Source organism: Bufo bufo, chromosome 6 (assembly GCF_905171765.1).
Source record: "Bufo bufo chromosome 6, aBufBuf1.1, whole genome shotgun sequence".
Lineage (NCBI taxonomy): Eukaryota > Metazoa > Chordata > Amphibia > Anura > Bufonidae > Bufo > Bufo bufo.
Genome location: NC_053394.1, coordinates 15,890,515 through 15,904,334, shown reverse-complemented (window position 1 = coordinate 15,904,334; position 13,820 = coordinate 15,890,515). Strand labels below are relative to the sequence as shown.

The window sequence follows — 13,820 nt, the reverse complement described above, 5'->3', positions numbered from 1 at the left end:
CTAACAATCTGATATTGCTGGACTATTTTAAGATATGTACAGCCTATGTAGGTCTCAATATGGCAACACACCTGGAGGGGTGCAACGTGAGATTGACCAGTCTGATTGCAGTCTCCCTGAATGCAGTATTCAAACGCATGAACTGTACAAACACTAAACCAGCAGTGAGAATCGAGTTGATGTAGAAAATCCTCAGAATTGTGAATGCAGCTTCGCATGTGAATGGAGTATATACATTAGGTGACTTAACATTAGCCAAGGGCAGTTTCAGCAGCCTCCAGCTACCAGGACATCACCCTTTAGCAATGAAATAACGGAATCTCATGAAAGATTTATATACTTTATTTATAAAGGATTATATACAAGTATCGTCCTTCCGCTCCCCATTTGGCGAGTTAACAAAGGTCACCAGATAAATTGGACGTTATGTAGCGATTTCTCCCGCAGAGAGGTTAAGAACCTCTCCACAAGTGATGGTTCAAAGGTGAACTATCATTTAATATGAAAGGTCGAGAATCCGGTAATAGAATTTAAACAGGATACATCGCTGATTGGAAACAATGGCACTCAGGGATTATATTCTTATCATACACCAGAGAGAGATTTAGTTACCGACTAAAGAAACTCTCCACTGACATCACAACGGATGATAAGAACCTCTGGCACCAAATAATAAATGATTCAAGGTTTGTGCATAATTTTTGAATGATACATTGTTTCGTTTGCAAGGATTGAAGTGAATTACAACACATATCATTAAAAAAAGGAATGATAGTTCCCCTTTAAACCCCGTATTTACATAATTGCCTCGTTAAACTACAGCAAGGTTTAACCTATGGTAACTTAAAAAAAAAATATTCAAAGAGCACTGACCCCAAAAATAATAAAAAAATAATCATCTGTAAATGTAAATCCCTGATGTTGTCCTCATTCCTGGAGAAGTTGGGTGACCACTTACATGGATGTCACTACAGCTCTTATTGGGTTTGTCCCAGAATCCTATAGGAAGATGTACCTACCTACGTCGGTCTGAATCCTTATATACCCCAAAAAGAACCAACCTGGGTGGTACAATTTCATCTATATCCCCCTTCCCATGACTTTGGCTAGGGTTGAGGTCAGGAGAGCAGTCAGCTCAACCAAGGCTGAGTAACTGTGATGAATTAGAGATGGGTTTGCAAGATAGAGGGGTCAAACGAGATGGGTCAAGCAGAAACGCCTAGGGCTGGTGCAATGGGGATTTCAATACTGCGCCCCGTTTCTTTATTGGGCGTTAAACGCAATTAACATCCACCATCCTGACAGGAGGAGAGAAGAGTCGGTAGCCAAAACAGCTGTGTGTGACACTAGGCTTTCCATGAAGGAATCAAAGAGAGAACCCCTGGAAGAGCTGCAGAGGTGGCCAAAATGGTTGTCCCCAAGTCTCTCCAGAGTTTGTGATTACAAAAGAGGACAACTTAAAGGGATTGTCCAGATTAAAGAACAACATGTTGTGTCTAGTATTGCGACTTATCCCCATTTAAGCGAAAATGGATGAACTGTAATACCAGACACAACCAATGGACAAAACCAATTTATAGGAATATTCCAGTTACAAGCTATCCCCTATCCACTGGATGAGGGATAACTGTTAGATCGATGGGGGTCTGATCGCTAGGACCCCCACAGATTAAGATAATGGGGGTCTTGTGTCCCCTTTGTGAATGGAACATGCTTGTTGCCACACCATCGGACAGCAGAAAAGACACTAGTGCTGTACTTGGCTATGTCCAGCAGTCCGGTAGTGATGAATGGTGTGCCAATGCAAACTCTTAGCCACTGTTCCATTCATATTGTGGGATATGTGGTACCCATTCTTGTAATTGGTAGGGATTCCTCTGATCTAACAGTTATTCCCAGTGGATCGGGGACAACTTGTTCTTACTGGAATATCCCTTTAACAAATTTGTCAATTGCTATTTTAGGGGGAAATGCCCTTTTAACCCATTCACCTCTAAAAGACAGGTGACATTTTTTCAAGTCCTCTTGGGTTAACGCATGCAAATTTCTGGCGTATGTCAATTTACTGATCATGTAGAAACACAATTGAGTTTAAAAGAGGGTAGATGTGTCCCCTAGAGTTTGTAGCCTTTACACATTGTGACGACGCATCCTCTTCATCGGGTTTAAAGCTAAAAACCTCAGATTTTTTTCAGAATTTGGGAGCAGTCCGATTCAAGGTGGGCTTCCTTCCTCCCTGCCCTCCTTTTTTCCTGCCTTCCATCCGTCCTTCACACATTTACATAGGTCGGGTTTTCATTTGTGCTTTGATTTTCAGCAACCATTGAAATACTTCCTGGGAGGAATGGAAAGAAAATATGAAAAAGTTACAGTTTTTACAAAAACCTGCATGATAACGATGAACGTTTTCATGTCCGGAACATTCAGAGCTGTTGGCACTTATACAGACACGAGGACCACAAGGAGGTGACATCAAAGACCACAGGGGACAGGCTTCCATCCAACACATTATTACCCATCTTCCTGCAACTTTTTAACATTTCAGATACGGACGGAAACTTTGTTAATGGTTATGGAGACCTTCAGGTAAAGGTGATATCACCAGGCTTATATTGTCATGTTGGAGCTCAAGGAGGAACACCAGTAAGAAGACAATACGTTTCCCTCCAGGCCACCTTCAAGGTCAAGAAAAATAAATACTTACCAAGAAGTGGTTGACTCCAGATCAGACAGTGGCCATGGATATCTTTTTGGTAAAGGTGCAAAAGTTCTGGCGATTGAGAATGCCTGTTTCCTAACTGCTGCAAGAGGCTAAGCCAAGTACCTTAACCTTACATGAAGGTGCTTCCTAGTGGATGAAACTACTCTAAAGCCAATATCTGACCTTGCAACAGGATATTAGACAAGGCAAGAGTCTTATTGGAAAGGAAAATGGGACCCATCTCTAGACAAGTGTTTGTGTTCTTGCCCTTTATCTATACAGATCAGGGTGCTTGGTTGGCTAAGTTAGAAGCCTTTAGTATAAGTTTTGGGAAATAATTCCTCCTTGTGGAGAGCGCCAGAGCCGACAGAGTCTTACAGGTCAGGCAATGCTAGGTGGGAGGCCTTTGATATACTGATGATGGGCAAGAACCTAAAAACAGCTGTCTGCAAATATGTTTATTTTTCCTTTTTGGTTTGGCTAATATAGTCCTGTTGCAAAGCTTGTGAAAGGGTTGGACATTCACTATAGGGCAGCTATCTCCACTATGTAGCACCACAGACACAGTCTTGGGGTAGGAGAAACAGTACCCCATAAGATCAATGTACCCCAAAAGCTAAGATTGACAATTAAAAGCAAGCATTAGGACAGTGCACGTAGCCCCTAAGAGGCAGAGAATGAACACCACTGGGTACACATACTGGAATAGCCTTGTCCTTGTCTCATCACTATGAGACCACTGCAGAGTTTAATACCTTCTCTTCCAAGATTTCCAAACCCTCATGATCAAAAACACTACAGTGCAGATTCACCAATACCGTCTCAATTGTAGACAATTTAATTCTAGTATAAGCTTCCTCTACCTATTAGGCACATCAGTAGCTCACACTACTCCTTAAGCCATATCCTTGATGGACAAGGTGCAAAAAGGTCTAAAACACTTTGTGTTACAAAGCATTTACACCAGTTTTTTTTTTGTTGCACAAATTACATCAAAATTCTTGGGGTCGTCTCACTAAGGGCATTAAATATCCGATTGTTGGGGCCCCAATCTGATAACTAGAATGGAGATTGTGAACCACCTGTTCCTCTTCATTGGGGCCGTTGAAATGGTGCAGTGGCACAGTCATGTATGTACCCAGCCACTCCATTGAATGTCTATGGGGCTGACAGAAACAGGCACATGCAGAGATCATACAATGGGGAGGAATTGGGGGCTCAGGACCTCCAAATTAGTTACTGCCCCAGTTGATAAACCCTTCAATTTGGATTACATTGATCTTTATGGTGTCATGGTGACCAGTCATTTACTTTTTTTTATCAAATAGCTGTACAAATTCATTTTTTATTATGTCTTTGTAATGTCAGAGCTCAATTTTCTTATACAGAGCTCCAAATCCCCTGCAGTGATTTATTGTTGAAGGACACATTTTGGGCTACTGACAGCCACCACCAGGTGGAGCTCAGGAGCTTACTGCATACTGTTTATACAGTACATTGAACTCAATTATAAAACAGTACACAGTAAAGTCTGAAGCTCATTCTAGTGAGGGATATTGTTTCCTTTAATGTAAATTAAATTAAAGACTTTCGAGATCAGTTTCAGAAAAAATGAAGCACTAACCTTTATAAAGATTAAATAGTTTAGTACAGTACATTGGAGCCAAAGAGATCAGTTTTAAAAGGTGGATATTCACTTGGGTTTGTTATGTTTTATGTAAATAATAATTGTCTACAGAAAAGGTTTAGTTCTTCACCCCAATCAAGATCTCTTCCTGTCACATGGAAAATGGAAAATCTACCTTGACCAAGCCTTTGGAGTATGTTACAATGTATCAGTGTAGACAGTCAGTGAGTTAAAGAAAGTAACAGCCTGAATCCTTATCCTGTCCTTGACGTCTAGACTGCAAATTTAGGGGAACATTTATTAAGTCCGGCGTTTTAGACGCCACTCTTAATAAATCCCCTGTGCTGGCGGTGGATCCCTGACGTTATGAAGATGCGTTGGCGTCTTCATAACTTTTGCGGATCCACCGTCACTTCGTTATGTAAGACAGCTTCTGAGCTTCCTTGCTGTCTTACATTTAGACCATTTTCTATGCCTAAATCTGCCGGCCTGTCCCCTTCCCCGCCCACGCCACGCACAGACCTGGCATGAGCAGGGAGAAGTCGCAGATTGCAGCGCAAAGTACCTTTGCGCCGCAATGTGCGCCAGAAATACAACTAATATAGGCATATTTCTGGTTAATAAATGACCCCTTATTTCTTAGTTAATACCACGTCAATTTTATTTTTGTGTTTTCATTTTTTTTTTCACTCCCTGCTGTCCCAGAGCCATAACTTTATGGGTTTAGTTTTTACAGTGTTCCCTATGTGGTAAAATAAACCTGTTAACTTAATTCTCTGGGACAGTGCGATTACCGTCATACCACACTTATTGTTATAGTTTCCCCTGTGTTTTAATACTTAAAAAATAAAAACCTTGAAAAAAAGAATTTTTGATTTGCATCACCATATTCTGACCCCCACAACTTTTTTATTTTCATATCTAGAGAGCTTTGTAAGAGCTCATTTAATGATATTATTTTATTTATTCATTTTTTTGGAGAGGTGAAGCATCCAAAACGTTTATTATGATTTTTTCCTAATTAAACTGTTCAACCTACAGGATAAATACTTTTATATCTTAATAGGTTGGGAATTTTGGCAAGCGGCGATGCTAATAATCTTTGTTTTTTATTGTGTTTTTTTTAAATTAATTGCTAAAGGTGTGATTTGAATTATTATATTTATTAAAAATTAAACATTTTTTCGCCCTTTTTTTTTTTTTTACTTATTCCAAGTTACCCAAAGGGACTTTAAGATGAAATTATCTGATCATTTCTCCCATAGACTGCAATGAATTTCAGCCTATGAGAAATGTACTATGTTCCTACAGAACCCTGTCACAGGCTGGGCTCCATATAAACTTTGCTATGGCAGCCCTCAGATACTTCAAGAGGCCTGAGGAGGCTATATCACCAGAACGGCTCCCTCAATCTCCATGCGGGGTTGCTGTTCAGTCACCGGATGCACAGTGCTCTGAGAAAAAAAAGACTGCTCAGATGCTATGGTCAAAATGGAATACTGCATCTGAAAGGTTAAATGTCCATAATTGGTGTTATTGGTGATCATAGAATCTGCCTCAAGGTATCTGCTGTGAAAATGCTTTGGTGCCTGCTCAGCATCTGGGTGGGGGTGCCATCTTTAAAGTCTGGAAATCCATTGTACATGTACGACAACTGTCCTTAAGGGGATAAACATATGGATACATGCAATTTATCTATTTTAGGGAGTGTATTGTAAGGGTGTTTTTAAGTGATTGATTGGTTCTCCCCTTTAATTCTGTTTAATAGTTTATAAGTTTTACTTGTAATGAAGTGGGTTAGAGATAGTACTCATCCCCCATTGTGGTGATAAGACCACATTCCTGAGTGATCTCCGAGACATGCATGCTGCACACTGGAGAAGGGGCTAACAGGTTAAAACATTATGACGCATATTCCTTTAGAACACTCCACCAGGCCCTCCATATAGGTAGGATGTGAGTATGATTGCCCTATCTCTCTTGTGCACCCTGGGGTGTCAGCCATGTGTTATAACGGGGTAATCAGCCATGGGTTATAGCATGATCGATGGAGTCTCCATCCCATATAGGCTACGGATGTTTATTTACTTTTTATTATTCTGTATGTGATTTCTTTGTGTTATTTAATCACTTAGTAAATATATTTATTCACGCAACCTGCGTAAGCTTATTCATTTTCAAATCTTTCAAATTCACTTCACGTTACAGGGGGCAATTCATTTTAAATTTGAGGCAAATTCCAGTAGATACCATGTACCATCCAACCACTGGAAGAATGACAAGTGTTAGATCAGGAGGATAAGACCTCTGGGACTCCCAGAAATTCTATATATGCCCAACCATTGCTACATACAGACTCCTCCTGGTGGGGGAGGGCAGGATTAACCATTCTGGGGATTGGCCCAATGGTTAGCCCACTATCGATCTAAAATTTATGACTTATCCAGTGTCTTCTATCTCCAGGATACCCCTTTATTTGCCATCTTAATCTTCATCTAATAATCTAGAATGTAGATAATCTGACAACTCCAGTTAATTATATATTAAAGGAGTGTACAGTATCTCAAAAAAGTGAGTACACCCATCACATTTTTGTCAATATTTTATTCTGTCTTTTCCTGGGACAACACTGAAGATCTGATACTTTGATACAATGTAAAGTAGTCATTGTACAGCTTGTATAACAGTGTCAATTTGGTGCGCCCTAAAAATAACTCAACACACAGCCATTAATGTCTAAACCGTTGGCAACAAAGTCAGAACACCCCTAAGTGAAAATGGCCAAATTGTGCCCAATGTGTCAATATCTTTTGTGGCCACCATTATTTTCCAGCACTGCCTTAACTTTCTTGGGAATGGAGTTTACTAGAGCTTCACAGGTTCCACTGGAATCCTCTTCCATCCTCCAAGATGACATCACAGAGCTGGTGGACGTTAGAGATCTTGCGCTCCTCCACCTTCCGTTTGAGGAGGCCCCACAGATGCTCAATAGGGTTTAGGTCTGGAGACACGCTTGGCCAGTCCAGCACCTTTACCCTCAGTTTCTTTAGCAAGGAGGTGGTCGTCTTGGAGGTGTGTTTGGGGTCGTTATCATGTTGGAATATTGCCCTGCGGCCCAGTTTTGAGGGGTGCACTCACTTTTGTGAGATATTGTATATTCCAATGGTTGGGCAGTTATTTTGAGGGCACAGAAAATTTACACTGTTACACAAGCTGTACACTGACTACTTTACATAGTGTTGTATCTCCAGTGTTGTACCCGTGAAAAGATATAATAAAAAATTTACAAAAATGTGAGATCCTGTAACTCATAAAAAAAACTGTCAAAATTACAAATAACTGTAGATGTTTTCAAAAAGTCTTTACAATGCCAACCGCAGACTCCTCAGCTATGATTGTGGTATACTGTCTAGTGTTAAGCGAGCATGCTCGGCCGACCACCAGTTCAGCCGAATACAGCGTGTGCTCGAGCTTGATGCTCGAGTCTCCTTCCCGCACGTTTGTTGACTTCTGCGCAGCCAATAAACGTGCAGGTAAGTGCTGCCACTCACTGTAAAGCCGTAGCCATGTTGGTTACTGGGATTACAGTGATTAGCTGGCCAGAACGCGGCCGATGACAAGTGGTTCGGCTCAGTCTTAGTCAGGGAGAGCTGCGCTGTAGAAGAGACAGATAGTGTAGGGAATTGAATTTTATTTTTTTGTTAGGCAGGTTTGGTGTTAGAGACCCAAAAGTCCTTTTAAAGGACTATTGTTGTGTCTGGCAGCAATATATATTATTAGTGCAACCTGTGCTAAATTACGTGGAATTGTTAGAAACCCAAAAGTCCTTTTAAGGACTATTGTTGTATCTGGCAACAATATACACTCACCTAAAGAATTATTAGTGCCACCATACTAATACGGTGTTGGACCCCCTTTTGCCTTCAGAACTGCCTTAATTCTACGTGGCATTGATTCCACAAGGTGCTGATAGCATTCTTTAGAAATGTTGGCCCATATTGATAGGATAGCATCTTGCAGTTGATGGAGATTTAAGGGATGCACATTCAGGGCATGAAACTCTCCTTCCACCACATCCCAAACATGCTCTATTGGGTTGAGATCTGGGGGAGACTGTGGGGGCCATTTTAGTACAGTGAACTCATTGTCATGTTCAAGAAACCAATTTGAAATGATTCGAGCTTTGTGACATGGTGCATTATCCTGCTGGAAGTAGCCATCAGAGGATGGATACATGTTCTCATTCTGTTTACGCCAAATTCGGACTCTACCATTTGAATGTCTCAACAGAAATCGAGACTCATCAGACCAGGCAACATTTTTCCAGTCTTCAACAGTCCAATTTTGGTGAGCTCGTGCAAATTGTAGCCTCTTTTTCCTATTTGTAGTGGAGATGAGTGGTCCCCGGTGGGGTCTTCTGCTGTTGTAGCCCATCCGCCTCAAGGTTGTGCATGTTGTGGCTTCACAAATGCTTTGCTGCAGACCTCGGTTGTAACGAGTGGTTATTTCAGTCAACGTTGCTCTTCTATCAGCTTGAATCAGTCGGCCCATTCTCCTCTGACCTCTAGCATCCACAAGGCATTTTCGCCCACAGGACTGCCGCATACTGGATGTTTTTCCCTTTTCACACCATTTTTTGCAAACCCTAGAAATGGTTGTGCGTGAAAATCCCAGTAACTGAGCAGATTGTGAAATACTCAGACCGGCCCATCTGGCACCAACAACCATGCCAAGCTCAAAATTGCTTAAATCACCTTTCTTTCCCATTCTGACATTCAGTTTGGAGTTCAGGAGATTGTCTTGACCAGGACAACAACCCTAAATGCATTGAAGCAACTGCCATGTGATTGGTTGACTAGATAATTGCATGATAATTGCATGATAATTGCATTAATGAGAAATAGAACAGGTGTTCCTAATAATTCTTTAGGTGAGTGTATATCTTTAGCGCAACCTGCGCTAAATAGCTTACAATTGTTTGGCCGCTGCAGACAGCGACATTATCTGCGCTACATCTCCTGTGTAACGTGTGCGCAGCCAAAAATCATCTGTGACATCCAGTGTACCGTACTCTTTCAGTAAACGGTGTCCGCTGCGGACAGTTACATTACCTGCGCTACATCTCTTGTATAACGTTTGCTCATTCTAAAAATATCTGTGACATCCAGTGTACTTTTTCCAAAGATGCTGCAGACAGCGACATTATCTGCGCTACATCTCCTGTTTAACATGTGCGCATACTAAAAATATCAGTCAAATTCAGTGAACTTTTTCCGTAGACGGTGTCTGCTGCGGACAGTTAAGTTGCCTGCGCTACATCTCCTGTACAACGTTTCCGCATCCGAAATATCAGTGACATTGACTGTAATTTATTTGCGCATACACTTAAAAAAATGCGCTACTGTACATGTGACATACTTGCAAAGATATATACCATTTAATATGATGAAGGCGAGCAGTAAGGGTCGGGGCAGTGGTCGTGCTGCTGGCCCTGGGCGCGGTGAAACTGTGCCTGCTGCCAGAGCACAAGAAAGACACTCATCCACGATACCTAGCTTCATGTCCCAGTTTGCAGGGCGGCGCAGGACACCACTCTCGAAGTCAGACCAGTGCGACCAGGTGGTCAGTTGGATTGCAGCAGATAATGCTTCCAGTCGGTTAAGCACCACCCTGTCTTCCACAAAGTCCAGTCTCAGTAGCCAAGAGTCTGGTCAACAGAATCCTCACCCTGATCCTCCTTCCTCCCACTATGGAGAGTCTTTGCAAACAAGTGATCCCACACTTGGATATTCCGAGGAGCTCTTTTCATCGCTTTTTCTTGATTTGGCCCTCTCGCCAAGCCTGCTTGAAGTAGGACATAAGGCGATCTTGTGCCCTGATTCCCAAACTTTTGAGCATCCACAGTCAGAAGAAGATGGCGGTGGGAAACGGCAATTAGTGTTTCATGAGGTGGATGATGATGATGATGAGACACAGTTGCCAATAAGTCAACGGCAATTAGTGTCTCAAGAGGTTGATGATGAGGAAAAGACACAGTTGTCAATAAGTGAGGTTGTTGTTAGGTCAAAAAGTCAGGAGGATGAGCAGAGTGAGAAAGTGTAAGAGGAGGTGGTGGATGTGAAATCACTGACCCAACCTGGGAAGGTGACAAGCCGAGCGAGGACAGCAGTACAGAGGGGGAGGGAACCACAGCTCCGCAACAGGCTGGAAGAGGCAGTGGTGTGGCAAAAGGGAGAAGGCGGGCCGCATAAAACAGGCTCGCAACTGTTCCCCGAAGCACCCCCTTGTGGAAATCTTCCTTGTGAAGGGGTAGGCGTTCCGCAGTCTGGCGCTTTTTTGATGAAAGTGCAGACGATAAAAGAATTATCATTTGCAGCCTGTGCCGTACCAAAATGAGCAGGGGCGTGAACACTAGCAACCTCACCACCACCATCATAATCCTTCACATGGCATCAAAGCACCCTAATAGGTGGGCCAAACGCCTGGGTACACAATCTGTGTCTGCGGGTCACACCACTGCCTCCTCTTCCCCTGTTCTATGTGCTGGTCAATCCCCTTTCCAAGACGCAGGCCGGGATACCTCCCGCCCTGCACCTGGACTTTCGCAAGCACCATCAGCAACCACATCCACTTCTGTATCCCAGTGCAGCGTAGAGATGTCCATACCCCAGGCCTTTGAATGAAAGCGCAAATACCCAGCCACCCACAGGCCATAGCACTAAATGTGCACCTTTCCAAATTGCTGGCCCTGGAAATTTAGGCTTGTGGACACTAAGGCTTTCCGCAGCCTGATGGCAGCAGCCGTCCCTCATTACTCAGTACCCAGCCGCCACTATTTTACCCAGTGTGCCATCCCTGCCTTACACCAGCATGTGTCCCGTAACATCACCCGTGCCCTTACCAACGCAGTTATTGGGAAGATCCACTTAACGACTGACACATGGACAAGTGCTTTTGGCCAGAGATGCTACATTTCCCTGACGGCACACTGGGTGAACGTTGTGGAGGCTGGGAGCGAGTCGTACTCTGGGATGGCACAGGTGCTACAGACATAAGTCTTGTTAGTAACCCATATGTGGCCATTGTGCCCTGGGCACTAGTAATAATTTTTTATAGGCATACTATGATAGTGTTTTTACTGCTGGATTATACTCTGTGGCGGCCGGACTCTGCAGTTCCCTCTTTGCCCTCTCTTGGGGTCTCACCTGCTGCTATTTTACCTATATTTTTATAATTACTGTATGAATGAAATAAAGTATACTGTATATATTTTTACATTCTCTGTGGAAGAAATTTTTATTTGGTGGGTTTGTCGGATGGACTTAGTTTCTTCCTGTTTATGCACTTATTGATGCCCTAATTTATAGTTTGGTGTGCAAGTAAATATACAGGAAAGAATGTTTCCTAACAATTTTATCTCTAAAATCCATTTTATCTTCGGTTTTGTGCGTATTATTGTCAGTCTAAAATTGGCGTACTACTCGGACAACATCAATCCCAGCAGCGAACTAGGAGTCCAGACATCCTCCCCATGCTGTTCCCGAACCATTTCAGTGGTGTTTCCATCAATTTCTGACCTTTTCATGTGAACCAGACACCGTCCCCTCTTCAGAGCAGGGGGTTTAATGCTCGGTTTCTCCCATTGACTTCCATTATGCTCATGGGCTCGATAGAGCATCCGAGCATCCCGAAGTGTTCTACTTGAGCACCCAAGCACTTTGATGCTCGATCAACACTAATACTGTAATTTTATTTCTTCGTTCTGATGGAGGTGGTGGAAGCTTTCACTGCTGTAATTATCTTCTCCATATCTTCTGCCAGTGCAGCACTACACAGCACGGTATAGACTGCTCTGTAAGTGACACACATGCTTGGCATGGTCGCCGCTCCCCCTCTGTGCTCCTACTCTTGGTTTGTTGCCAGATCTGGCCCCATCTGAGGTAATTGCTCCCCATTACCACTCTATGTTAATTATCCAGGATCCTCGATACTTCAGTTTTTGATGCATAATTTTCTGTAGATACTTTACATATTGGGTGTTTCAATAGGAAAAAGATGGGGGATTATCACAAAGCAAAGTTTGGCTCGTGTCTGGTCTAAAATTCTCATTCTATTTTGCCTAAATATGTAGTTAAAATAGATAAAGAGATATGGGATAGATGATATATAGATAGATAGATAAAAAAAGAAATAGCATAAAAGGGGCAGCACTCCAAAATGTGAGTGTCCAAGAAGGGTAATGGACCTGCATTTATTCACCCCAACAGCCACGTTTCAGCCCAGAAATGTCAATATTTGTGAATACCTAATGTGCGCTATAAAATTGAATGAATTTTACACTTTTTATAATACGAATCATGTTTTAATTGATCACGTTCACTTATTAATTGTTTATCATGTGTGTATATACATGCATCATGGCACATGTCACTGAGGCTACTTTCACACCTGCGTTCGGGGCTCCGCTCGTGAGCTCCGTTTGAAGGCTCTCACAAGCGGCCCCGAACGCATCCGTCCAGCTCTAATGCATTCTGAGTGGACGCGGATCCGCTCAGAATGCATCAGTCTGGCGGCGTTCAGCCTCCGCTCCGCTCAGCAGGCGGACACCCGAACGCTGCTTGCAGCGTTCGGGTGTCCGCCTGGCCGTGCGGAGGCAAGCGGATCCGTCCAGACTTACAATGTAAGTCAATAGGGACGGATCCGTTTGAAGTTGACACAATATGGCTCAATCTTCAAACGGATCCGTCCCCTATTGACTTTCAATGTAAAGTCTGGACGGATCCGTTAAGGCTACTTTCACACTAAGAATTTTTTCTAGGGGGGCGTGGCTTGCCAGGCATGTGAGCGGACGTGATCTCCGGAGCTCCTGCACTACCCCGAACGTTTATCCGCTTAATATACCAGTTTACCGCTAATATTTCGGGAAGCCAGCGATCAGAACGACGGCAGTACTCTCGGCAGTGATTCCGATACCCTTAGCAACTTTCCAGCGGCTATTATGTCCAGATGAGGGGCCGGGAAAGGAGCCAGCAAGGCCTCACAAGATGGCGCCGGGAGCGCCACACCGCGACGCAAAGACCGAGTAGTGGATATGCAGCAGGAGGTGGCTGAAAGGCTGAGCCAATTTGCGCACACACCGGAGCTTCTCAGGGAGAGTGACATTTCCGACACCGGGCGCAGAAAGGCCTCCTTGGCTGGAACGGGACGATATTCTGAGGGGGAAGGGCCGGAAGAAGTGATGGGCCTGAAACAACACCCTAACAGATTTGCCGCTATCCAGGATCAAGATGGAGCTGAAGATTCTGATGCAAGGTACTCAGATGTGGAAGAGCCTACTATAAAGGACGTTCTTCAGGCCATTTCTAAGTGGGGCAAATCACTTACCATCCTGACCATGCAAGTGGGGGCTATCAAGGAGGACATCTCCATTGTCAGACATTATATTAGGAAGCTGGCTGACCGTACGACGTCCCTGGAGGACCGGGTGGGAGA

At 43.3% G+C, this 13,820-nt stretch overlaps 1 protein-coding gene across 2 annotated transcripts in view; it reads right to left on the bottom strand.

Annotated features, from left to right (window-relative positions):
- Positions 1–326: 326 nt before the first annotated feature.
- The window catches only part of SORCS1 (sortilin related VPS10 domain containing receptor 1), a 647,341-nt gene continuing 633,847 nt past the window's right edge, over positions 327–13,820 (bottom strand). For both annotated transcript variants that reach the window (XM_040436033.1, XM_040436034.1), the window contains one exon: positions 327–2,335. In XM_040436033.1, coding sequence (XP_040291967.1) covers positions 2,271–2,335 — 65 coding nt within the window. In that variant the 3' untranslated portion in view covers positions 327–2,270. The remainder of the gene's footprint in view (positions 2,336–13,820) is intronic.